Here is a 27,506-nt window from a genome sequence, read left to right on the forward strand (position 1 = left end):
ATATACAGAGACTGATTTGTGGACTAATAGACTTAAAGTTTGAAATACACAGGTGTGAAAGTGTGCAAGAAGAGTTCCAACAGTTCACTAAATTTATAGTTTTAAACTTTTAAAGTCTGAGTTTGAAAATTTCACAAATATTATCATTTGTTATTGTGGGGGGTTTTATGCCTATGGGTTGGCCCTTTGTAGTCTGTGAGACCGTGCATGTTCCAGGCTGGGCTCTAAGGCTTTTCCTTTGGTTTAAATAATTTAACATGAGAAGGAAGCGACATCACTCCGCAGATGGCAGCCTAGTCTATCAGCTCCTCGCTACCCTGGCACATTAGCAAAAACAGAAGGTGCATTTTCACTATCCTCATGGCGCATCCAGCCTAAGAGGGGTCAGGGAACCTAATAGCGAGCAGGAAGTCAAAGCCCGATTTAAAATGATATGCTTACCAGGCAGCGGGACCGTTGGATCGAATGGTCAGAAAAAGGACGGCATTGCATTCTCTGTGGTGCAGCGAGCTTCAGGATGAGCCTGCAGAGGAGGAGTCAGGCCTGAATGAGCAGGAACAAGCCCAGACTGACCTGCAGCGATGGATAAGTGATTTCAAATCCTCTATGGATAGCATAAAAGTGGCCTTGCACTTGGAGGTGGAAAGTCTGCATAAGAAAATTGACGATATGGGACACCAACTTAATGACTTCGAGGAACGAGTGATCCAGCATGACCAGGATATGTAGGGCCTGCATAGTTGTGCAGAGTCACTTGAGCATAGTTACAACGACCTACTTTTGAAAATAGAGGGCAGCGAGAACAGAGCACGCTGGAACTATCTGCGAGCCTGCAGCATTCTCGAGACTCTTCTGAGTAGGATGTGGCCGTCCCAATGCAACAAGTGTGCCATCAGTTTCTGAGCACAGTGGACAGTTCGGCAGACCTATCCTTAATCAAGTTTGAGCAGATCCACAGAGCGCTGGGTCTAAAGCTGGCTGACCAGCCACGGGATGTTGTGGCCTGTTGTCTATGCTTCCAGGTTAAGGAGTGGGTCCTCCAGGCGGCCCAGAAGGTAGGCCATATTATGCTGGAGGGCATGAAGGTCAAATTCTATACTGACATTTCTGCCATCACCCTCTGTGGCGTTGAAGAGAGTTTAGGCCGGTTACCCGCTGCCTAACGGACAATAATTTGCTCTATTGGTGACTCTACCCTTTCAGCTTATCCTTTGTGTTAAATATCAAGCTGCACAAAATGACTGCCCCGGCTGCCGCTATTATCCTGTTGCAGGAAGCCAAGTTGTGGCATGGTGTAGTGATGCTGATGGACCTGAACGTGATTTAGCCACCACACAGCCCTCTATGGGGCAGCATTAGCGCAGGGTTGTCCAAAAGAGCAGGCTTCAACATAACTCTGATGTTTTCCAGATGACCTGACTGCTCAGAAACTAAACATGACCAAGACTGAGCTTCTTATCTTTCCCCCTAAACCAACCTCTCCTCTTCCCCCATTCTCCATCTCTGTGGATAACACTTTCATCCTCCCTGTTTCATCAGCTCGTAACCTTGGGGTAATCTTCGATCCTCTCTCTCCTTTTCTGCACATATTCAACAGACTTCTAAAACCTGTTGTTTCTTTCTCTATAATATCACCAAAATTCGTCCTTTCTTTTCTGAGCACACTACCAGAACCCTAATCCACACTCTTATCTCTCGCTTAGACTATTGCAACTTCTCACCGGTCTCCCACTTAGCCATCTCTCTCCTCTTCAATCTGTTCAAAATTCTGCTGCATGACTTATATTCCACCAGTGTCACTATGCTCATATTAGCCCTCTCCTCAAGTCACTTCACTGGCTCCCTATCCATTCCCACATACAGTTCAAACTCCTTACAAGTGAATTCACTCTGCAGCTGCTCAGTACCTCTCCACTCTCTCTCTCTACACTCCTCCCCAGTAACACCGTCCACTGGGTGGGTAAATCTCTCTTATCTGCACCAAGGAGTAGCCTAGTGATTAGTGCAGTGGACTTTGATCCTGGGGAACTGAGTTTGATTCCTACTGCAGCTCCTTGTGACTCTGGGCAAGTCACTTAACCCTCCATTGCCCCTGGTACAAAATAAGTACTTGAATATACGTAAACCGCTTTGAATGTAGTTGCAAAAACCTCAGAAAGGAGGTATATCAAGTCCCATTTCCCTTTCCCTTCTCCTCCACTGCTAACTCCAGACTCCATTCCTTTTATCTAGCTGCACCATATGCCTGGAATAGACTTCCCGAGCCAGTACTTCAAGCTCCATCTCTGGCTGTCTTCAAATCTAGGCTAAAAGCCCACCTTTTTGTTGCTGCTTTTAACTCCTAGCCCTTACTCGTTCAGTACCCATGTTTTATCATTCCCACCTTATCTCTTATTTGTCCTGTTTTTCTGACTCTGTTCTAATTAAATTGTAAGCTCTGCCGAGCAGGGACTGTCTCTTTATGTCCAGTATACAGTGCTGCTTATGTCTAGTAGCGCTATAGAAATGATTAGTAGTAGCAGTAATAGCCTAATTGACTGGAACCTGTTCACTGGGTACAGCCAACTTGGGAGATACCTCCTTAGAGTGCCTTTTGAGCCCTGGTTGGACTACAGTTTACTCATTTTGCCCGATTTGCTTGTTTTGTGGTCTCGAAGCTACCTTGCTAATTTTTGTCTTTGGGACATTAGCTGCACATACTCTAGGCAATATTTTTGCCTCTGCCGATTGGTATTCTTATCTTTGACTCTTTTGGACAAGAGGTGAGCTTGTCGTGGGGGGGGGGGGGGGTGGTTGCCTTCCTCCACAGGCGCAAGTTATAGGAGGCCTTGTTCTGTTTGGGATAGGGGTCGTGAAGTGAGTGTGAAAATGGTGTGGGCTGTTGGGGTGGTTGGTAGTGATACGGCTGGTGAATGGCCTGTGATATGGCTGGTGAATGAGTGTATGGGATGTGCATGTATGTTTGGGGGTGTGGGTGGTTCATGCCTGTTCGGGTGCGCGTGTGTGCTTTCCTTTGTTGTAATGATTGATGGGGTGTTTTCTGATTGGGACTTAATTGATGCATGGTGGTTTCATCAACCTGAGGAGCACGATTACACTTATACAAAACACAAAAGAAAAGCCCTTCCACAGACAATCACCAGTGAAGCCAAAAGAGTGGAAGGCACCAGGACAAAGTCCAAGATACTCAGTTTCTTTAAAAACATTAGGAGTATACACAATACAGTATTCACAAGTAGTATAAAGGATGAACTTGACAAGAATTTTCCAGCACGGGCTGTGATTCGGCATGCACGCCTTCATCAGGGGACCTGTCAACATTGCATCAATGCTAAAGCTGCAAGCCACAAAGGTCTAATGAGTGCCAGCAATCAGTGCACTAATTTGAAGTACAGCGATAAATCGGTGTCTTCTTTTCATGGAGAAGACACAACCATTTTTTTTTATTGGTACTCTCATTTGTCACTGTTCTTCAGATTAGTGCACTGATTGCGGGCACTCATTAGACCTTTGTGGCTTGCAGCTTTAGCACTAATGCAATGTTGACAGGTCCCCTGAAGAAAGCATACATGCCAAAAACACAGCTTGTGTTGGGAAATTCTTGTCAAGTGCAACCTGTGAAGGCGGTTAGCTTGGCAGAGTTTTAAAAGGGGTTAGACGATTTCCTGAAGGAAAAGTCCATAAACCGCTACTAAATGGACTTGGGAAAAATCCACAATTCCAGGAATAACATGTATAGAATGTTTGTACGTTTGGGAAGCTTGCCAGGTGCCCTTGGCCTGGATTGGCCGCTGTCATGGACAGGATGCTGGGCTCGATGGACCCTTGGTCTTTTCCCAGTGTGGCATTACTTATGTACTTGTGGTACTGTGTATAAACCTAGTGTTTTTAAAGGAAAAAATTGAGTATCTTGGGACTTCGTCCTGGTACCTTCCACTCTTTTTGCATGATTACACCTATCATTGGAGGGTTCATGACACATATTCACAGATTGACATGTGGCTGGTGGGTAAGGATTTATTCCCCCTATCTGTGGCTACCATTGAGTCCTTGGTGTGGTCAGACCATGCCCCTGTGATTGTTACACTGGTAGAGGGGGGTCCTAGGCTGCATGGACCCTGGCAGCTGGATGACAACCTGACTGCATTGTCTTCTTACAGGTTTAAGGAGCGCTCGCAGAAAAAAACTTGATTTTAAATCATCAGTTGTATATTTTAGAGTCAGCATGAGAAGGAAGGCACCACTTTGGTGCTATTGCAGTGCCTGGTGAAGCTTCGTGCAGATTTGCAAGAATTAGATCTGGAAGAGATCAACGAGAAGCTACAGTTGTTGCGGCAGGAGTTTTTCAAGGAAACAAACCAGGCAGGACGGTTGTTAGCCCATAAATTAAATAAGAAAGCTCAACAGAATTTCACTCTGCAAATTAAAGATGAAGTTGGTTGTGTGTGTGTCACCAAAGAGCAAATCCAGGAGACTTTTGTAACATGTTCAAAAGTCTCTTTATCGGCCTGAAACAGTAGTGTCTTCTGATGACTTGGTTAGCTTTTTTGCTGATCTGGACCTCCCCAGATTGTCCTTGGCAGAAGCCTCCCAGTTGTCTCTGGCCATAGAGGAAGATGAAGTTCGCTGGGCGATCAAGGACTTGCCCTACGGTAAGACCCCCCAGGCTTGATGGCTACACAGTTCAGTTTTACAAAACTTTTAAAAATTACTCGATCAAGCTCTTGACTAAGTTGTTCAATAGTCTGGTGGAGGGCTCCCTCCTGCAGTGTTTGGTGCTCTGCCTAAGAGAATTATTTTTTATATTTGTATTCATTTTTAAGATAAGTTCAAAATGCAATGGTTAATTGTATGATTGGTTTTATAGGGTGGGTGGGAGTATAAGGGGAAAGAGACTCTTATTTTTATTTGTAGCATTTGTATCCCACATTTTCCCAACAATTTGCAGACTCAATGTGGCTTACATTTGCCATAATGGCGGTTGCCATTTCCGGGTAACAGAATTACAAATGGTAATGTGTTAAGTTGCATACATACATGGTAACATACATGTAACATAACATACATGAACAGATCATGGTATAGATATATATCATGTGCATATATATGTTAAGGAAGAATAAATTATGGTAATACATGAAATTCCTGAGTAAGAAATTGGAAGAATAAATTATAGTAATACAGGAACGTTCCTGAGTACGAAATTGGGTTGTATCATTCTTTAGGTCATCGACTATGGAGAGACCACATTCGACATAGAGATTGAAGTGGTTATGCTTATTCATTAGTGGTAAGGAGGTTGATCAGTCAAGTGATAAGATTATGAATCTTTTGAATGTTATAAGACCTCAAGATTCTTTGTTTTTCTGAACCTACTCAGAATTCTATTTTTACTCAAAGACCTACTGAGACTATTATTGGCTATTGTCCATTAAATATACATAAGAAAGCAATAGAACCTGGAGTCCATTTTAGGTTTCTTCATTATCCCTCTAGAGTAGCTAATTGAGGAACTGAAAATAGGGTTTGCTTTTAATACTGAGACTTGGCTCACTGATGGAGATTAACATTGTTTTAAATGAGTTGTGCCCTCCAGGCTATAAGATCTTCAGTGTTCCTAGAGTGGGGAAAAAAGGTGGCGATGTTGCTGTAGTTTTTAAAAGTTTTTTAAATGTTTCTCTTATTGACTCATTATGTGTTCCTGGATTGGAATTGGCATTTTACAAATTTTTAGATTCAACTTTCTCTGGTTCAATAGGTTTTATTTTGAGTTATAAACCTCCTGGTCCCTGAAAAGAAATAAGGCAGTAGTTAATTGACTTTTTGTCTCAGCATAGTGTTAGTACTGATTCTTTACTGCTGATGGATGATGTAAATCTCCATTTGGAGGACAAGACTAATTTGGAGACAGTTGATTTTTTTTTCTATATCATTTTCTTATTCACTTTTGTTATTTTCTTCTCACTCTATGCATGAAAAGGGATATGCTTTGGATTTATTATCAATGTGTACAGGCTCTTTGGTACATTTAATGACTTAGTTTGGAAGCGAGTCTCTTGGACATATTATTTTTGCAGAATTTACTATGTTCTTTGCATTGCCTTGTTCCCCTTCCATCACTACTGTCTATAAAGTTAGAAGAAAAGTTGATCCTTCTTTGTTTTGGAACTCAGGTAGATTTCAATGCCTCAAATTTAAATTCTTTGGAGTTATGGCACAATTCTCTTTCTACGACAATTGATAAGCTAGCTCCTTTGACTTCTAAGATTAGAGACCAAATACACACCAAGTACCATGGTATAGTAGTGAGATAAATTTAAAGCATCTTGTAAGTTGGAACATATTTGGCAAAGATCACAGGATAAGTCTGCTTAGGAAAGGTATGGAAAACAGGTGTGAGGATGTTATAATGCCGTTATATCGCTCCATGGTGCGACCGCACCTTGAGTATTGTGTTCAATTCTGGTCACCGCATCTCAAGAAAGATATAGTGGAATTGGAAAAGGTGCAGCGAAGGGCGAGTAAAATGATAGCGGGGATGGGACGACTTCCCTATGAAGAAAGACTAAGGAGGCTAGGGCTATACAGCTTGGAGAAGAGACAGCTGAGGGGAGACATGATAGAGGTATATAAAATAATGAGTGGAGTGGAACAGGTGGATGTGAAGCGCCTGTTCACGCTTTCCAAAAATACTAGGACTAGGGGGCATGCGATGAAACTACAGTGTAGTAAATTTAAAACAAATCCAGGAAACGTTTCTTCACTCAACGCGTAATTAAACTCTGGAATTCGTTGCCGGAGAAAGTGGTGAAGGCGGTTAGCTTGGCAGAGTTTAAAAGGGGGTTATAGACGGTTTCCTAATATACAAGTCCATAAACCGCTACTAAATGGACTTGGGAAAAATCCACAATTCCGGGAATAACATGTATAGAATGTTTGTACGTTTGGGAAGCTTGCCAGGTGCCCTTGGCCTGGATTGGCCGCTGACGTGGACAGGATGCTGGGCTCGATGGACCCTTGGTCTTTTTCCAGTGTGGCATTACTTATGTACTTATGCTAGATTAAAATAGAGGGTGGTCATTCAATTGGCTAAATAGAAGTTTTATTCTTTACAAATTGAGGATAAGTGTCTGGACCAAAAGAAATTGTTCAGGCATTTTTTTTCATTAACAACTGAACCTTAAAAAAAAACAACAACATGGTAATGGAAATTCATGTCTTTCTGCTAAAGCATTAGCTCAGTATTTTCAGAGAAGATCTTGAAAATTAGATTAGCTATTCCTCCTACATCAGAAGAGATAGTATGCTCTTCTGCAGGTTGTATTGCTGAGGCTTGCTCAGCAGATAGAAACTGGGCTTCATTCCCACTTATCACTGTTAGTAAGATTAAAATCTTACTGATAAGATTGTCCAAATTGTCTTGTATATTGTTGGATAGTTGTCCTGCAAATTAAATGACATATCCGCCTTCTCAAATAGTTGAATGGCTTACACAAATTCTAAATAATTTTTTCTGTGAAGGACACTTTCCATCCACTAGGGGTGGCATCATTTAACTCCCCTTATAAAGAATGTCATGCTGGATGCAAGCCTAGTAGCAAACTATAGACTTGTGGCAAGCACTCAAGTTGGCTGTGGCATATGTATGAGAATTATTGTCATATTATTTAATGAGATTTGACTGCTTACATTCATTACAATTTGAATTTAGACCATATCACTCAACAGAATCTGTCCTACTGGCTACTGTTTCTGAGATAAAAATCTTTATTTACCTATGGTAAATCAGTTATTTTATTATTATTTGACTTGACTGCTGCATTTGATACAGTCGATTATGACATTATTGTATAAATTCAGTTCATTGGGAATCTCTGGCAAAGTTCTGTCTTGGATAAGAGAATTTCTTTCATTTCAATATTATGGAGTTAAAAGAGTTGATCAAGAGGGGCATAATCGAAGGGGACGCCCAAGTTTTGCTGAGGACGTCCTCGCAAAACGTCCCGGTAGAGGGGCGGGGAAACTCGTATTATCGAAACAAGATGGACGTCCATCTTTCATTTTAATAATACGGTCAGGGACACCCAAATCTTGATATTTAGGTCGTCCCTAGACTTGGTCATTTCTGATTTTCGGAGATAATGGAAATTAAGGACGCCCATCTCAGAAACAACCGAATGCAAGCCCTTTGGTCATGGGAGGAGCCAGCATTTGTAGTGCACTGGTCCCCCTGACATGCCAGGACACCAACCGGGCACCCTAGGGGGCATTGCAGTGGACTTCACAAATTGCTCCCAGGAACATAGCTTCCTTACCTTGTGTGCTGAGCCCCCCAAAACCGCCCCCATACCCACTACCTACTACTGTACACCACTACCATAGCCCTTACGGGTGAAGGGGGGCACCTAGATGTGGGTACAGTGGGTTTGTGGTGGCTTTTGGAAGGCTCACATTTACCACCACAAGTGTAACAGGTAGGGAGGGGATGGGCCTGGGTCCACCTGCCTGAAGTGCACTGCACCCACTAAAAGTGCTCCAGGGACCTGCATACTGCTGTGATGGAGCTGAGTATGACATTTGAGGCTGGCATAGAGGCTGGCACAAAAGATTTTTAAAGAGTTTTTTTTGAGGGTGGGAGGGGGTTACTGACCACTGGGGGAGTAAGGAAAGGTGATCCCCGATTCTGTCTGGTGGTTATCTGGTCAGTTCGGGTACCTTTTTGTGGCTTGGTCGTAAGAAAAACAGGACCAGGTAAAGTCATCCAAATGCTCGTCAGGGATGCCCTTTTTTTTCCATCATGGGTCAAGGACGCCCATGTGTTAGGCACACCCAAGTCCCACCTTCGCTACGCCTCCGACATGCCCCTGTGAACTTCGGTCGTCCCCACGATGAAAAGCAGTTGGGGACGCCCAAAATCAGCTTTCGATTATGCCAATTTGGGTGACCCTGTGAGAAGGACGCCCATCTTCCGATCTGTGTCGAAAGATGGGCGTCCTTCTCTTTCGAAAATAAGCCTTCAAATCTCCACTAGTTGGACTCCACCTTGGAGTGCCTCAGGGACTGCCACCATAATTTTTCCACTTTTGGGGCTAAATTTGTTTCATATGCTGACGATATAATCCTGCTGATACTTGTAATTGCCCCTATCATAAATTTTGTCTTGCAATAGAAACTTAGAAATGTTATGTTCCTCACATGGTTTTAAACTCAATAAGGATAAAACCAAGTTGCCCTGATTAGATCGAGTGGGCAAGAATACACCTTCAGATTTTACACTTCATGATGGCTCTGTATTAAAGGTTAATAGGGTGTCAAAGACATTGGGTGTATATCTAGATACTTCATTATCATTAAAGCCTCACTGATGCAGTTGCAAAAACCACATTTTATAAGTTGTATTGTTTAATAAAAATTCACTCTTGCTTTGAGATGAAACACTTTTTGATTCTGGTTCAAGCAGTGATCCTCTCTAAATTAGATTATTGTAATGGCCTATATTGTCTTCTCTCAGCCAACTTGACTGATAAGACTGCAAAATTACTGCAAAACACTGCAGCTAAGATGATTTTGGGGCAGAAGAGACTGGATCACATTACACTTACACTGATCAAATTTCATTAGCTGCCCATTAAAGCCCCAGTTATTTTAAAGCTTGCACGTTGGGTATATAAGATGTTCTGCAGTATATGTCCAAAATATTTATCTTCTTTATTTTTGTTTCCTTTATCTCCTACTTCATCATGTGCCATAAATTCATGCATTCTTTCCCATCATTTCTAAAAGATTTAAGAAATCTCTGTCAACGTCATTTCCATATTAGGCAATTTCTATGTGATGTTCACTCCCAGTTGACATTAAAAAGATTAATTCTTTCTTATTGTTTCAAAAACAATTGAAAGCTTATCTGTTTAAGAAAATTTGCTTTATTGATAATTTTTTCTGGTATGTTTCTCTTCATCGTGTAACAGTTAATACTTGTGTTATTCGCTTTGAACCTATGATTGGGAGTTGGCGGACTGCAAGCGCTGTTACCATTATTATGCTGATATGGCTTATTTATCTTGAGTTCTTGTATGTGTTGTTTTGAACTCAGTTTCTTGTACACGCTTCTAGAAATCTTGTTATAGGTTTAATGGTTTGGGAATGTGTACACAGACAGAAAAAGGCAAAGACAATTTTGCAGAAAGCTACAAGCCTACTAGTTTGTAAAACTTTTAAAGAACCAATTTAAAAAGAGTGCTGTAATGCATGATCTTCCCAGACTGCACTAGTCCTGCCTTCAGATATATCATCATATAGACATCATAATAAGGGAAATTTTTATTGGCTCTGGCCCTTATTAAGGATGTGCATTTGTGAAGGCACAATTGACTCAAATGAGTGCCTAAAAATTTAAAGTGAAATCATTGGTGCACACATATGTCTATGGCTATACACATTCCTAGACCCCATTATACCACCTGTAAATTTTCTGTAATGTAGTTAAGACTACTAGATTGTAAAATGAAGCTGAATAGTTCAGAATGGTCTTCTTATACCGCATCATCAAACATGCATTTGTACTGCACATGTTTGAACAGTATGAATTTTACACAACATAAAATTCCTGATTCAATAAGATTAGGGCAGGGCCACATACAAGGTCTGAATTGGACCTGCTCTGTCTGTGTGGAAGGTAAGCACACTGGCTGACCGGCCCAGTCTGTACTTTACTTACCCCAGGCATATACTCTACGAAGATGGAGAGCTTCCTGTCCGCGGGGTCTCGCAGGCAGCCATAGTACTGCACTATCCTGTCATGGCAGAGGTTCTTCAGCAGCTGAATTTCACATTCCAAGGCATTCACCTCCTTTAGTTAAAAATAAATACAGATACAGGAATAAAAGTGAAAAAACTAGCAAATGCTTGCTATAGTACATAACTTCTAGTAGACAGGAAAGGGCTTAGGGCCTAGGGTCTAAGCATTCAGGAGGGGCTATTTCAGGTGTGTAAATCAATGACTTCCAAAAAGGATTTCTGTCCTTGTATCAACTATTGGTAGAAAGAAGAATGTGAGGTGGACAGGATATAAGAGTCATGATCTGCTGAGGTCTGTCTGTTCGTTCCATCCCTAGTCAGCAGGAGTTGGTGAGCAGTGGAAGTCTGCAGGAGTTTTAACAGGTACTTATGTGACCATCTCTGGGAAAATATGATTTAAGGTCACAGATTCATTCTGAACTTTAATGCTCAATGTCTCCAAAAATACTTTAAGCAGTCACATGTTTCAACTTCTGTAACATTTTCACATACAAGGATGGGATCTGGACTGCTGAATTACAAATTGTTTGCTCTAACAGAGTTCATTAAAACCTCATTTTTTATTTCTGGCGATTTCAGTCATGTTTTCCCAGATGGTCACATATGTGCTTGTTTACCTATGACCCACCAAAGGGTTAATGCTGCCCTGCTCACAGGTAAGTGCTTCCTGTACTCTCTTATTATAGCCCAGTGTAATTAAACCCCATTTAAAAAGAACTATATATGTGGAACCTATGTTGGCACTGTACCTGAGCAGTTTTTGCTACACCTTCGTGGTGCACAATACAAGTGCTGGAGGGGAGGGGGTGGATGAATATGGTGGTGATGGTGGTGGGGTTCTTGTTTGGTACCCTTGTCTAGATTATTGGTGGGAAATAATTTATTTGGAAGACAAAGCCGTAGCGGAGAGATTAAATGAATTCTTTGCTTCGGTCTTCACCGAGGAAGATTTGGGTGGGATACCGGTGCCGGAAATGGTATTCGAAGCTGACGAGTCGGAGAAACTTAATGAATTCTCTGTAAACCTGGAGGATGTAATGGGGCCGTTCTACAAACTGAAGAGTAGCAAATCTCCTGGACCGGATGGTATTCATCCCAGAGTACTGATAGAACTGAAAAATGAGCTTGCGGAGCTATTGTTAGAAATATGTAATTTATCCTTAAAATCGAGCGTGGTACCGGAAGATTGGAGGGTGGCCAATGTAACGCCGATTTTTAAAAAAAGGTTCCAGAGGAGATCCAGGAAATTATAGACTGGTGAGTCTGACGTTGGTGCCGGGCAAAATGGTAGAGACTATTATTAAGAACAAAATTACAGAGCATATTCAAAAGCATGGATTAATGAGACAAAGTCAACATGGATTTAGTAAAGGGAAATCTTGCCTCACCAATATACATTTCTTTGAAGGGGTGAACAAACATGTGGATAAAGGGGAGCCAGTTGATATTGTGTATCTGGATTTTCAGAAGGCATTTGACAAAGTACCTCATGCAAGACTCCAGAAGAAATTGGAGAGTCATGGGATAGGAGGTAGTGTTCTATTGTGGATTAAAAACTGGTTAAAAGATAGAAAACAGAGAGTAGGGTTAAATGGACAGTATTCTCAATGGAGAAGGGTAGTTAGTGGGGTTCCCCAGGGGCCTGTGCTGGGACCGCTGCTTTTTAACATATTCATAAATAACCTGGAGATGGGAGTAACTAGTGATGTAATTAAATTTGCTGATGACACAAAGTTATTCAAAGTGGTTAAATCGCGGGAGGATTGTGAAAAATTACAAGAGGACCTTACGAGACTGGGTGTCTAAATGGCAGATGACGTTTAATGTGAGCAAGTGCAAAGTGATGCATGTGGGAAAGAGGAACCCGAATTATAGCTATGTCATGCAAGGTTCCTAAAGGAAAAGTCCATAGACCGTTATTAAATGAACTTGGGGGAAACCCACTATTTCTGGGATAAGCAGTATAAAATGTTTTGTACATTTTTTAGATCTTGCTAGGTATTTGTGACCTGGATTGACCACAGTTGGAAACAGGATGCTGGGCTCGATGGACCTTTGGTCTTTCCCAGTATGACAATACTTGTGTACTTATTATAATCAAAGCATATTCCAAATTCACAAAATATATCAGCCAGAAGTAAAGTTCTGGACAACTTGCCAGTTGGAGGGAGGTTAATGTTTTTTCACCAAAGGTGGCCTCTCATAACCTCCGACTGGTGGGTTCTTCAAATAGTCCGGTTAGGATACACCCTCAATCTGGAATCCACACCTCCAAATTGTCCACTGGGAGCTCATTCATACAGCTCCCAGCACAGGCAGGTACTTGCAGAGGAACTCTCTGCCCTTCTACAGGACCTTGCAGTTGAACCCATGCCACTAGGGGAAGAAGGGCTGAGATTCTATTCCAGGTACTTGCTTGTGCAGAAGAAAACAGGGGGGTTGCGTCCCATCCTAGATCTAAGGGCCCTGAACAAATTCTTGGTCCGAGAAAAGTTCAGGATGGTTTCCCTAGGCACCCTTCTTCCCGTGATTCAGGAACACAATTGGCTATGCTCTCTGGACTTGAAGGACACTTGCACACACATCCTGATACTTCAAGCTCACAGGATGCTGGGCTTGATGGACCTTCAGGCTGTCCCAGTATGGCAATACTTATGTACATATGTACTTAAGTTGTATACATAAGTGTGTGCCCAGACACTGCCCATATATACACCCACCTGCAAACTAGACCCTATTGGAGATATCTTTGTAGTTAAAGCACTTAGGTGCACGTTTGGCATTACGCATGTGGTCATAAAGTCATAAAACAATCTGCACAAGCCCACACTCTACATCAGCGATTCCCAAAAACCTTTTTCTATGGCAGAACCCTTACAATATTTTTCATACATCCAGAAACCTCCCCCCTCCCCCCAATACAAGAAGCCCTCCCCCTCTTCTGTAACCACATGTAAGCTCCCACCCAACCCCCAGGCTTACCATATTGTTGATGGTCTAGAGGGGGCAGGGGTGACCCCCCCCCCAGACAACTCCTGCCCATGCTAGCTCCGCTGACAAAATGGCTGCCGGGACCTCCCACAGCAGTCTGCCATAAGAGATCCCAGCAGCCATTTTGAATTTGGAGCCAGCGTGAGCAGGGGCAATCCGCAGTATGAGACTGCCATGGGAGGTTCCAGCAGCCATTTTGTCAGTGGAGGCAGCATGGGAAGGTACAATCGCTCCTGCTCTGACTGACGCAGAACCCAGTTTGGGAATCCCTGCTCTACATTGATCACAATCAAATTCAGAGAGCAAAACAGGAAGATAAAGAAGTGCCTCCGAGAGGCCTTCCTGAAGACAGTATAAAATTATCATATTCAGAGTTCCTGAAGAAGCTATTCAAAACCCTGCAAAGTCGAACTCATTATGATTTTACCCCGTAAGATCTGGAGATCCGTTTAAAGGAGTCAAGTTAAGAAGTTGGACAGTTGTAACAAGGTTTCAACGGAATTAGCCTTGTTAAGGGCAGCCTTGCAGTGGATTAAAGACATCTTCAGAGTCTCAGAAGTTTCAGCGAGTGATATATATTATCTGTGCTAGCCTGACCATCATGTACAGTTGAACTGGACTACAGCCAGATATGGAGACAAACCGCTGACTAGGACAGTGCCCATTGAGGATTTTCTTGACCATGTAACGCTAAGTGCCTATTCATTGATTACATAGGTTTATGAAGATAGCACAAATTTAGTGCATGATTGTTACACATACGGTATATTTTTGCAGATTAGCATTAGAAGATTATTAGCACATTTGTTATTTTTTGATGTGCACGAGGCTTTTTGGAGAAAGTGACAGGATTGACTCACTCAATTCTGAGATTTGTGAGAGAAAAACATATATATATTTTCGCATTTATTAGAGCATGGGTGGTTTTGCTCATAAAAAGTTTTTAAAAAATTATTTAAGAGAGGTTCTGTGATTGAGAAATTTGTCCACCCTTAGAGGCACAATTCACTTTTGTGGTGCCTCGTTTGGGTGAGTTTACTACTCTGAGAACTTCCCTATTATCTATTAGATATTTCAATTAGACACCCAGAATTGTATTGGGTCATTCCTCTCACTTATTTATCTCCTTGATTGATTATACTCTGGTTTTTCACCATCCATTTATTTTTTCCAGAGATAGAGTTGAGGATTTTTTTTTTTTGCTCATTTTAGAAGAGGCATTTTAAGTGGGGAAAAAGGAAAGCCTGAAAAGACTAGCCAATTCATGCTTAAAAAAAATGAAGCTTAAAGTTTCTAATTAGTGACAGTTTATAAAAAGCATTTCTAGCTGCTTTCATAACACGTGTGTGTGAACTTAAGTTAAGCTCTAGAGGACTCAAATTCCAGACCTCCCTCTTGAACAGAAGACCAGTACCACTTAATCAAAACTGTACAGGGACAGTCTGATCAGACACCTCCCTTAGAATAAGCACTTCAGATTTTTCTAGATTTAAGTAAATCTTATTAACTATGGCCCAATCCCACATAGCTTTTCGATTCTGATTGTCTTTCCTCCCAGGAAAACAAAAAGCTGAATATTGTCAGCACACATATGAAAATCAATTCCAAATTTCCTAATCAGACCAACCAGAAGCTTCAAAACATGTCAAAAAGACAGGAGACAAAAAGGAACCCAGATGAGCACCACACACTAAAGGAAACAGGACTGCTAAAGGAAGACTGAAGTATCACACTGCTGGAACCGATCACTATCGTGGTCCCTGCTATGTCCAATCCTACTATTGCTGGCAAACTTGTATCACATTCATAGTGTGAATTATGCAGTACAGGATTTGCCCAAGGACTGGGTCTTATTTTTCTGAATGCACAAATTTCTTCTTGCTTATTTATAGACTGTATAAAACTGACAATGGTTCAAGCTGTTGGCACTGTACTCTTTAACAGATAAGTACATACTGGGACAGACTGAAGGTCCATCAAGCCCAGCATCCTATTTCCAACAGTGGCCAATCCAGGTCACAAGCACCTGGCAAGATCCCAAAACAGTACATACATTTTATGATGCTTATTCTAGAAATAAGCAGTGGATTTTCCCCAAGTCCATTTTAATAACTAATTTTTTAATTACTGATTTTTCCATTCCACCACTAAATAAAAAATATCAGATGTCCTTTGTACCTAGTGACACCAGAAAGAATCTCATCAACTGTATAATTTTTAGTCACACAAGAAATTTCATTAACCCCCAAAAGACTAGAAAACCCTACCAGGTGTCTTATGACTTGCTAAACCTGTCCTGGAGGTAAATGTAGACAGGTTTTCAGGATTCCGGTAATGAGATAAATTTACACACAATGAATGCAATGCATGCAAATTTATCTCATGCATATTCATTCTGATTTCCAAAAACCTGACTGGCTGGGCGTCCGCCCACCCAGATAGGTTCAGGAGTCACTGAGCTACAGCATAAACACACTGAGGCAAGAACAAGATTCCTAAAATGTAATACCCTAAACACTGCTTACTTTTGATGCACTTGAATTGTTTTCAAACACAACAAAAAGAGTCCAAGTCTCCCGCAAAAACACAAGAAAACAACAAAAAGCGGAAGAAATCCAGAAAGACCAAACTAAAATCACGGGTGTAGGGTCATAATAAAATACTTTGGCTTTTCTACACCCGTGATTTTAGTTTGGTCTTTCTGGATTTCTTCCGCTTTTTGTTGTTTTCTTGAATTTTTTCCCCAGCTGTTAGAGAAATCCTTGTGGTGACAGATGTGTCTCAGTTCATTTACCTTGCTTGTTTCCTGGCTCTCTGGATCAAAGGGTACCTGCTTCACAGCTAGCTCTCTGCCCGTTTCCACATCATAGCACAAATAAACTTCTCCGAATGCACCTCGGCCCAGCAGCTTGCCCAACCGCCAGTTCAAGGGAGCCTGTGGAGCTGAGGCAGATACATAATATGTTTCAGAATCACTCTGTCAAAGCCTAGACAATCCCAGTACAACCATTAAAAATGCAGAAGGAGGGAATCATTGTAAGATCAGATCTGACACTGTGCTACTAATCTCACCATATTCCCTCCAGAAAACAATTTACACTGTGCCTAATTGCAAAATCTCCTCACCAGCTCTTGTTGAAGGAAGGTTTGGTGAGAAGCTGGGCAAAGAGGCAGCTTTGGCAACCCAGCTGGTCATAATCTGATAGTTACAACAATCTGTCCCAAAGGAGACTTCTCTGTTAGCCCAGTGCAGCTAATGGTGTGTTGGAGTGAAAAAAAGAATGGACTGAAGTGCTCTCCTTTAATATGTGGTCAATCTTGCAACCTTTCGCTTTGTACACTGATTGCAGCACAGTAAAGGCTGTTAGCTGCTGGCCTGGCCTGTTCCTGAACATGACCCCGTTTCAGACCACATCTGTGCACACTGCTGCCTGGTTAAAGTGGATTAAATGCAACACATACCGCTTTTCATTCTTTATTAAAATTCGTATATACTGCTTAACAAACAAAAATGCCTGTTCAAAACGGTTTACAGAAATCACCTTCATAAAATACAAACCTAAGCACACATAAATTCTCTAAAAACCTGAGATTTAAAACCCCTCCAGAAGGTTGACATTTTCAGGTAAATCATGCTATAAAAGCTATGTCTTCATCTACTTCTTAAAATGTTTAATGTTTAACCTCTTCCCCCTGATTTCTCTGGGAAGACAATTCCACCACGTAGATGCCATCACAGAGAACATTTTTTGATCTGAACCTCTCACCCGTAAACTCATTTTTAGATGGAATTTCTTTTACATAGAAACATGATGGCAGATAAAGGCCATATGACCCATCCAATCTGCCCATCCTCTGTAACCCCTAATTCTTCCTGTTCCTAAGCGACCCCGCATGCTTATCCCATGCCTTTTTAAATTCTGGAACAGTCCTTGACTCTACCACCTCCACCGGGAGGCCATTCCACGCCTCCACCACCCTTTCTATGAAATAATACTTCCTTAGGTTACTCCTAAGCCTATTCCCTCTTAAAACTTTGTCATATGCCCCCTCATTCCAGAGCTCTCCTTCATTTGAAAAAGGCTCTCTTCCTGTACATAAATGCCCTTGAGATATTTAAACGTTTCTATCATGTCTCCTCTCTCCCTTCTCTCTTCCAGCGTATACATGTTGAGGTTCATAAGCCTGTCCCTATAATTTTTGCATTCAAGACCGCTTACTAATTTCGTAGCCGCCCTCTGGACTGACTCCATCCTGTTTATATCTTTCCATAGATGCGGTCTCCAGAACTGCACGCAGTACTCCAAATGAGGCCTCACCAGAGACTTATACAACAGAACTATCACCTCCTTTTTCCTGCTGGTCATGCCTCTCTTTATGCACCCAAGCATCCTTCTGGTTTTGGCCGTCGCTTTTTCTACCTGTTTGAAAGCTTTAAGATTGTCTGACACAATCACCCCCCCAAGTCCCGCTCTTCCTTCGCACACTGAAGCACTACACCCCCTATACTGTACCGTTCCCTCGGAGTTTTGCGCTCCAAGTGCATGACCCTGCATTTTTTTGGATTAAACCTTAGTTGCCAAATATCCGTCCATTCCTCTAGCTTCGCTAGGTCCTGCCTCATGTCATTCACACCATCCAGGGTGTCCACCCTGTTGCAGGGTTTAGTATCATCCGCAAAAGAGACAAACCTTACCAGACAGCCCTTCCGCCATATCGCTCACAAAGACGTTAAAAAGAGCTGGCCCTAGGACCGATCCCTGCGGGTATTCCACTGATGACATCCTTTTTCTTCAGAGCAAGCTCCATTTACCACCACCCTCTGTCTCCTACCATTCAACCAATTTTTTACCCAATCAGTTACTCTAGGTCCCATACCGAGGGCACTCAATTTATTTATCAGTCGCCTGTGCAGAACTGTGTCAAAGGCTTTGCTGAAATCCAAGTATACCACATCAAGCGCCCCTCCCACATCCAACTGTTTGGTCACCCAGTCGAAGAAGACAGTCAGATTCGTCTGACACGACCTGCCACTAGTGAAGCCATGCTGCCTCTGGTCCCGCATTCCATGTAGTTCAAGAAATGTCACAATCCTCTTCTTTAGAAGTGTTTCCATTAGCTTACTCACCACCGAGGTCAGACTGACAGTTCTGTAATTCCCTACCTCCTCCTTACTTCCACTCTTGTGCAAAGGAACCACATCCGCCCTTCTCCAGTCCACTGGGATCACTCCAGTTTCTAAGGAAGCATTGAAGAGGTCCGTCAGCGGAGCCGACAGAACTTCTCAGAGTTCCGTAAGCACCCTCGGGTGTATCTCCTCAGGCCCCATTGCTCTGTCTACTTTTAGTTTGCAAAGCCCCTCACGAACACAGTCCTCCATAAAGGGGTCTTGGTCTACCATACCTCCATCCCCTTTAGCCTTTGCTTTCTGCAGCCCTACCCCCAGTTTTTCATTCGTGAACACAGAGCTAAAATAATCGTTAAGCAGTTCAGCTTTATCCTTATCTTCCACATATCTCCCTCAGCTTTGAGCCTTACAATGCTATTATGGCACTTCCTCTTGTCACTTACATATCTGAAAAAGGTCTTGTCCCCCAATTTTACCGTATTAGCTATCTTTTCCTCCATTTGCCGCTTCGCTTTCCTGATAGTTTTTCCAGCTTCCCTTCGCTTATTTAGGTATTCTCTCCTGTCTTCATCTTTCTGAGTTGTCTTATAACGTGCAAAGGCCAGCCTTCTTTCCTTTATCTTTTCAGCTACTACATTCGAGTACCAGAGAGGCCTTCTTTTCCTCTTACTTTTATGTACTTTTCTAACATAAAGGTTAGTCGCCTTTAATATAGCTCTTTCAGTCTCGTCCATTGCTGTTCTACATCCTTCAGCTGTTCCCATCCCACTAACTGTTCCTTGAGAAATTCCCCCATCTCGGCAAAGTTAGTTCCTTTGAAATCCAGGACCTTCAATCTCGAGTGAGCCCTCTCTTCTGTTTTAATATTGAACCATACGATGATCGCTAGATGCCAAATGGTCCGCCACCTTGACGTCAGAAACGTACTCTCCGTTCGTAAGCACCAGGTCCAGAACAGCTCCACCCCGCGTCGGTTCCGTCACCCACTGCTGGAACAATTCTTCCTGTAGGGAATCTAAGATCTCTTTGCTTCTAGATGACCCCGCAGCCGTGACACCCCAATCAACATCCGGCATATTGAAGTCACCTATCAGTAGCATTTTCCCTTTCCTAGCTATCTTGCGGATGTCTTCAATTAAGTTCCTCCGACTGTGAGGGAGGTCTGTATATCACTCCGATATAGATACATTTTCCTATCCTTCTTTCCAGTTTAACCCACAGTGCTTCTTCCCTACCCCACATGTCCTGCAGTTCTGTCACTTGGATATCATTCTTTGCATATAATACCACACCTCTACCCTTTTTTCCTACTCTGTCCTTCCTGAATAGATTATAACCTTCAAAGAGGTGTGAGGGTAACAGCAAATAAAGTTGCAAAAACAGTCAGGGGATGGTCTTAGCAATTGTGGGGCCCTGTGCAGACCAGTTCAGTGGGCCCTCCCGCCCGCCACCGTAAGCCATAATTTACCAGTTTAAAAGGAGGTTTAGGAGCTCTTGGAATCCCACCTCACCCCATATCTTGATAAGCATCCACCATGTTTCAGCAGAGAGTGGCAGGCAGTGGCAGCAGTGATTTTCATTCCCTGAAGTGCATGCAACTTGTTCAATCAACTGATGTGAAACTCATATTACGTTCACCAATTTGAACAAGTCACTCCCCTTCTTTGCACCGACACTGCAACAAAAACACTAATAGTTGCAAACCGCTGTGGTTCATACTTGACTTAACGTTTTTGTTGTAGAACACCGATGGAGTAATTTGGCAATCTTGTTTTGAATCATTTATTTTATTTTTGTTACATTTGTACCCCGCGCTTTCCCACTCATGGCAGGCTCAATGCGGTGGGCAATGGAGGGTTAAGTGACTTGCCCAGAGTCACAAGGAGCTGCCTGTGCTGGGAATCGAACTCACTTCCTCAGTTCCCCAGGACCAAAGTCCACCACCCTAACCACTAGGCCACTCCTCCACTCAAGCTCACTCCTCACTTTTGCTCATTGAACTGAATTGTTAAAACTCTTGAGGCAGGCGCTTTTCTGCACCGAAATTAGGGCCTGCGTCGAGTCTACCGTCCATTTCAATAAACGACTGCCCTTGTGCTATAACTCAACTGGTCTTCCCCCATTCTTTCTTTTGTCTGGTTTCTCCTTGGTGTGTGTTTGAGGGATCTTCTTTTATTTGTTGCCTAAAAACTGGGGGCCCCTAATAGACTTATCCTCACACTCACTGACCTGTTTTAACGGCTTGCTGGTCTCAGGAAAGTACTATGGGACATCCTGATCTCAAAAGTTGATAAAGAATCCCTAAGAACCTTCCAGTGGAAGTGTGCACTGTGCTGAAGAATCACAAGAAGACCAATTACTGCTGAAGGCCAATCTTTGCTATTCTCTCTCAAGGTCAGCAGGTGTCTGCCCCTGGCCAGCTTAGGCTTTCACATCTAAACGAACATAGCAAAGAAAGAGCAGATCGGGCAGAAATGCAGACTTTATTCACTACTCAAGCTCCGAGGTCCTTACACACACATGCCTGACATGGCCATGTTTTGCCCAAAAGGACTGCTTCAGGGGTGATAAATTACCAGTGGTGTAAATCTTCAAACATAAAAACAGTACCTCTGATTTGTGTTTCCATGGAAAGTCTGCTCTCTTTGCCATCAACGTTGGATCTTGCAAACCCATTTACCTTACTGTTATATTAGCACATCTAAACAAAGGACGGTACCTTGAGGTGAACTCTAGGTTGAAATATCAGAAAGAAAATGACCTCCCTTCCTCTTCAAATCAACAAATTTCTTCAGGAAACATACCAGCAAACACAAAATGAGTAATAAAGCCTGACAATCTGAAACAGGTAATGTGGCTCTCCATGCACACACTCTTAAACTTACATTTGCCAGGCTGAGCAGAGGAACAGCTGGAGAAGGGTAGAATTTTTTCACATTTCTTCCACCGTTTCTTCCTGGGCTCATCATACTGTACTGTGACAACCATGCTATCCCCATTGAAGCTTCGGGTCCTACTGGAGGGAATCAGCTGAAAGAGGTTTTCTTGTGGCATGAAACTCCGTGGGAATGTCCTGCGACCTTTACCAGGCGAACAAAGCACAAATACCAAAATTATTAGAGAACATGCTCTGAGCAGGATTCTGTGCTTTATCATTTCTGAATGAAGATTTCAGCTATTAAATAAAGGAATGGAACACAAAACTGCCTGTTTCCATTAACATTTATTTACATTTTAGAAAGCTCTATCTAAAACAGGAGTTCTGAACCCAGTCCTCAGGACATACCAAGCCAGTCAGGTTTTCAGAACACCCTTAATGAATACTCATCAGGTAGATTTGCATACAATGGAAGCAGTGCATGCAAATTTATTTCATGCGTATTCATTGTGGATATCTTGAAAACCAGACTGGCTGTTTTGCTGCGACTGCTGTTTATGATGGTTAGGGGCTATGTGAAAAATAAGATACTAAAAAAAAAGAAAAGAAAACCAGACTGGCTTGGTGTGTCCCAAGGACTAGACTGAGAACCCCTGATCTAAAAAGATCCAGGAAATATACAGTACAATAAGAAATTAAATGAACATCAGACGTGTCAAGCGAACCCTTATTCCTTCCTATCCTCTTTACTTGCAGGCATTTTCAGGGCTTCCCCAATGTTGACTCGCAAAAGATATGTGGATGACCAGTGGCCAAAGTACAGAGCCCTGAAAGATGGAGACTGCCATTCCATGTTCAGTGCCAAGTCTCTAAATCCCCCTGGGCCTATGCCAACCGAGTTTTCCTTCATTTTCCATTATTTGTCCTCTGCTACATCATCCAAATTACTTTAACCATCCTGCAGTAAGAACGTAAGACGTGCCGTACCGGATCAGACTAATGATCCATCAAGCCAAGCATCTTGTTTCCGACAGTTGCCAGTCTGGAAGTGCCCATCAGATATAAAACAAGTTCGTTCGTTCTATGTTGCTCACTCCCAGAATCAGGTGGTAGAGAAATCTAAGGCTATATGATTAAATAATGGTTAATGGAGCCATCCTATACATGCTTATGTGAGCCTACACATGATCTGAGAGGGAAGGGTGGGGGAGCAACTCGTTACACTGGTACATGGGGCTCTGTTAATGGATGGGGATGTTTATATCCCCAAAGGGCGGGTAACTAGGGACTGTGGTGAGCACATGGAGGTTGGGTGGGGGGAGAGGAAGCAGAAAAAGATGGTTCCAATAGTATTTGGTATTGGGGTGTGTGGTATCCACAGTTAGTGATTTCATATCACTGGTGTGTGAACTGGGAGCCGCAACAGGCAGGTATACATAGTGCATTTATGGTGATGGAGGGAGGGGCAGTAATCAGCGGTGTGTGTTGTGGCATCTGTGTGGTAATGGGACCCTTGTTAAACATTGCAATATCATACAAACACTGAAAAGGCATCAGGTCCTGACAAGCTTCTTCCAAGACACACATCTACATGAGGCTGAACACCAAAAATTGCAGAGAAACTGGGCGTGGGCAACGTATGCAGTCTCCTTGGGAACATGCAAGGCAAAAAGGGCAATCCTTTTTAGCAAATCTGTCCTCTGTACAGTTAAGAAAACAATCAGAGAACCGGAGGGTTGCTATTTACTTTTGCACACAGTGCTCAAGGGAACTACATATCCCAATGTATACAATAAAAAATTATTTTCTAACTTTGGCAAGATGATATTGGGAGTATTTATTATACTTGTCTGATTAATGGAATTGCAAACTAGTGAGCTGGACACACCAGTATTGGTAGTGAAAATTCAGAGGGTCTTTTGTGCTCCATGGCTGCTTAAGACTCCAGGCCCAGATGGCTTTGATGTGGAGCTCTAGCAGATGCCAAGACTTGATATGTCTCCCACTGGAAAGTGTACTTGAACAGGTGATTGAGTGGGGGTGGGGGGAATTTCAAGGAGAGAGGGATGTACATCATGGTAAAAAGTGAGCAAACACACTGCGCCCAGGATCATATTAGCCAACCTCTCTCTAAAATCTTGGCAACTTGCTTGGTAACAATGAAGATCTCCTTAATTGCTGAAGAGCAGATGGGCATGTGAAGAGGAAGCATACAGTGACCAGTGCAAGAAGGAAGGATGTTAGTTAAAGGTGGCAATTGCTCTGATTAGTGATGAGCTTTTATGCCGAGAAAGCCTTTGACAGGGTCAACTGGGGCATATCTATTTGACATGCTGAGAGCGGTAAGGGTCTTAGACAATTTTCATCTGTAATTCAAAGCAGTGGCATAGCTAGGACTGAATGGGTCTTGGGTGGGAAAATTAAGATGAGGCCCATATAACACCATCTCTCCCAAAGTAGTGGGGATGGGGAAGGAGAGGGAGGGTAAACAAATCCTGCACAAGTAAACACTTTCCAGATCTATATGGAAAACCTTTTCTAGTAATAGAAACTGAAAAGCAAGATATTGAAGATACAACTTTCCTAAAGCAAACATATTACAAATAAATTTTTTTTAAACTTGTTTTTTCTATCTTTGATGTCTAAGCACTGCTTTGGTCCCAGTGTCTCTCTTCTGCTTTTCTCTGTATTTTTTTTTCTTCTTTCCAGTGTTCTGTCCTGTTGACATTTCTTCCCCTCCTTATGTCCACCATACAACTGTTCTCTGGATCCTCATGTGTCCTGTCCAGTCTCTCTCCTATGTGTCCCTGTCTCTATTCTCTCCCCATGTTCAGCAACTGCCCTCTCAGTGTCCCTTATTCTCCCTCTATATTCAGCATCCTCCTCTATGACCCTACCTTACTCTGTCCACACCTCCCCTCTGTATCCCTCTTCATGCTCAGCATCTCTTCTCTGTGTCCATCCCTCCCCATGGCCAGCTTTTCCCCTCTCTCTTCTCTTCCTCCTGCACCCCTCCCAGTCGGCTAGCAGTAGCAATGAAAATAGGCCGTCTCTACCCAGACCCATGAGGGCCTTTCCTCTGCTGCATCCCACTTCTCTGATATAACTTCCTGTGGGTGAGACGCGGCAGATGAAAGTCTCTGGTGGGGCCGGGCAGAAGCAGCCTGTTTTCATTGTTGTCTCTGCCGGTGACCTACCATGCATTGGGAGGGCCGCTGGGAGGTTAAGGATTAGAGAGATGCCAGACCTGCAGAAGGGCACAGGAAAGCAGGGGAAGGATGCTGGACTTGAAGGGGGGGAGGCATCAACCTAAGGTGACCACCTACTACTGGAGAGCCCTGGGCATTTTGCCAGGCTCGCTCAATGGTAGCTATGCACCTGATTCAGACCCTGTACACAAGTCCAAATGCCTCAATAGTAATAAATGCCCTGGTAGGGTTCCTGCTGTGGCGGAGTACAAGTCAAGGCTGTCCCCTATCCCCCCTTTTTTGTTTTTTTTGAATAGTTTGAAGTCCTTATTATTAAACATTATGGGAGACCTGCTGATCAACAGTGTGACCATGGGGAGGGGGGTGGGGGAGAGAGTCCACTTTTAAGGTGGCAGCCTTTGCAGATTTAGCTGTCCACCTTACTGACCCAATGATGTCCTTGATTGGCTGTTGGAGGTGATTGTAGAGTTTGGGGAGTTCTAGGGTTTCAAACTGAACCTTTCCAAGTCTGAAGCATTGACACTGCTAGACTCCACAAGGCAGAATTAGGGTATACAGTTTCTGCTATGTTGGGCAGAGGGGAAAATACAATATTTGGGAGCATGGATAACTGGTGATTTGAGGTATTTACTTAAGGCAAATGTGGCACCACTGTTAGGCGCGGCATAGCATTTATTGAGGGGGAGGACTCTTTTTCACCTATGGGGAGAATCCATCTGTATTAAATGGTCCTCTATCCTAAACTGTACATCGTATAAGTACTTCCAATATATCTTACCCAGAAGGACTTAGGATTGGTGAACAAAGGATTAAGGAAGTACCTGTGGATGGGGAAGAAGCTCAGATTGCCCCTATAGGAAATGATGGCAGGATGGGTGAAGGGTTGAAGACAATCTTGGATCTCCCTCATTATAATCTGCAGTGTCAGCTGTGCCACATGAAAGACAGGTTAAAGTAGTACAGCTCATTTCACAGTTTTTAGAAGTGGAACACAGGTTAGTGAGCCCTTTGAATGCTGTGTTCTGCACACAAGGGTGGGCCATTTACCTCTGATAGTGGCAACTCAAGTGCTGGTGACACCCTTGTAAAAAAAAAAAAAAAAAAGGAAGCTTTTATGCAAGAAGCTGAAGAGATGTCCTGCTCTAAACCCATTGCTCCCTATGCTTGGCAAAGCTGATTTTCCTCCGAGATGCAGTAAGCAACTTTTCAACTTTGGGAGAGTGAAGGAATCTGCTATTTGGTTGGTAGTCGAGATGAAAGGGGGCTATGAGAACATTCCAGGAGCAGTATCATATTCCTGCCAGGCTTTTTTTTTTTTTTTAAATGTACCATCTTATTAACAGAATCAAAGGATATGAATGAAAGTTAAATTCTGGTTGTTTTAATTTTTATGTAACTGCAATATCTTTTTTTTTAATCTCGTAATGAGAGTACTTACCTTTCCTGTCTACAATTGGTGTTCCTTTCTATTTTCTTTTGGATTTGTATGACTGTATACCGCTTTGGCCTATGCATCAGTTTAAGCAGTTTATCAAGAATTTTAATAAACTCTGACACTATTGGGTCAAGGTGGGTGTCACTTAGGTGCAATTAAACTCTGGAATTTGTTGCCAGAGAATATGGTAAAAGCAGTTAGCTTAGCAGGGTTTAAAAAAGGGTTGTATAATTTCCTAAAAGTCCATAAGCCATTATTAAGATGGACTTCGGAAAATCCACTGCATATTCTAGGATAAGCAGAATAAAATCGGTTTTACTGCTCTGGGATCTTGCCAGGTACTTGTGACCTGGGTTGGCCACTGCTGGAAACAGGATACTGGGCTTGATACCTTTATAGAATTTCTGCTAAGCACAGGCCGTTGGGGCACCTAAACCCCAGGGGTAATTCTATATAGATCGCCTAAAGTTAGGCGCCTAAAGTGTATGTGTACCAAGTGCAAATCTTATAATGGCAATTAAGCACTTGCCCTTATAGAACATCAGTATAAGTCCACAATTACACGCATAACTTGAGGCACAAGCACTTACATTAGCTCTATGGCCGGCATAAAACACTTGCACTTAAATACAGCAATTACACAAGTAACTAACAGTATTCTAAAAGCTTTGAGTGTAAGTGCTTGGAACGTCCCTGCCTCTCTCAGCAGTTTAGTGCTACAGAATTTAGGTGCTACCATTACAGACCAGCACCTAAGGGTAAGGGTAAAGGAATTTGATACACCACCTTTCTGTGGTACAATCAAAGTGGTTTACAATTATTATATGCAGGTACTTTCACTGTTTTTTTTTTGTACCTGGGGCAATGGACAGTTAAGTGACTTACCCAGAGTCACAAGGAGCTGCAGTGGGAACTGAACCAAATTCCCCAAGTTCTCAGCCCACTGCATTAACCACTATGCTACTCCTCCACTCCTAAATGCAATTATGCACACAACTGCAAATTAGGGCCAATTAATGCCAATTATTGGCTGTGAATGTCAATCTGCATCTAATTAGGCAATGAAGT

The 27,506-nt window shown here is 42.6% G+C and overlaps 1 protein-coding gene across 2 annotated transcripts in view; it reads right to left on the reverse strand.

Moving 5' to 3' along the window:
- Positions 1–27,506, reverse strand: part of LOC115466611 (mitogen-activated protein kinase kinase kinase 3-like) — a 320,888-nt gene that overhangs the window by 16,287 nt on the left and 277,095 nt on the right. For both annotated transcript variants that reach the window (XM_030197973.1, XM_030197964.1), the window contains exons 12-14: positions 21,802–21,996; positions 16,583–16,731; positions 10,718–10,849 (exon numbers count right to left, since the gene is read on the reverse strand). In XM_030197973.1, coding sequence (XP_030053833.1) covers positions 10,718–10,849; positions 16,583–16,731; positions 21,802–21,996 — 476 coding nt within the window. The remainder of the gene's footprint in view (positions 1–10,717; positions 10,850–16,582; positions 16,732–21,801; positions 21,997–27,506) is intronic.

The sequence above is a fragment of the Microcaecilia unicolor genome, chromosome 1, assembly GCF_901765095.1.
Source record: "Microcaecilia unicolor chromosome 1, aMicUni1.1, whole genome shotgun sequence".
In the NCBI taxonomy this organism is placed as follows: domain Eukaryota; kingdom Metazoa; phylum Chordata; class Amphibia; order Gymnophiona; family Siphonopidae; genus Microcaecilia; species Microcaecilia unicolor.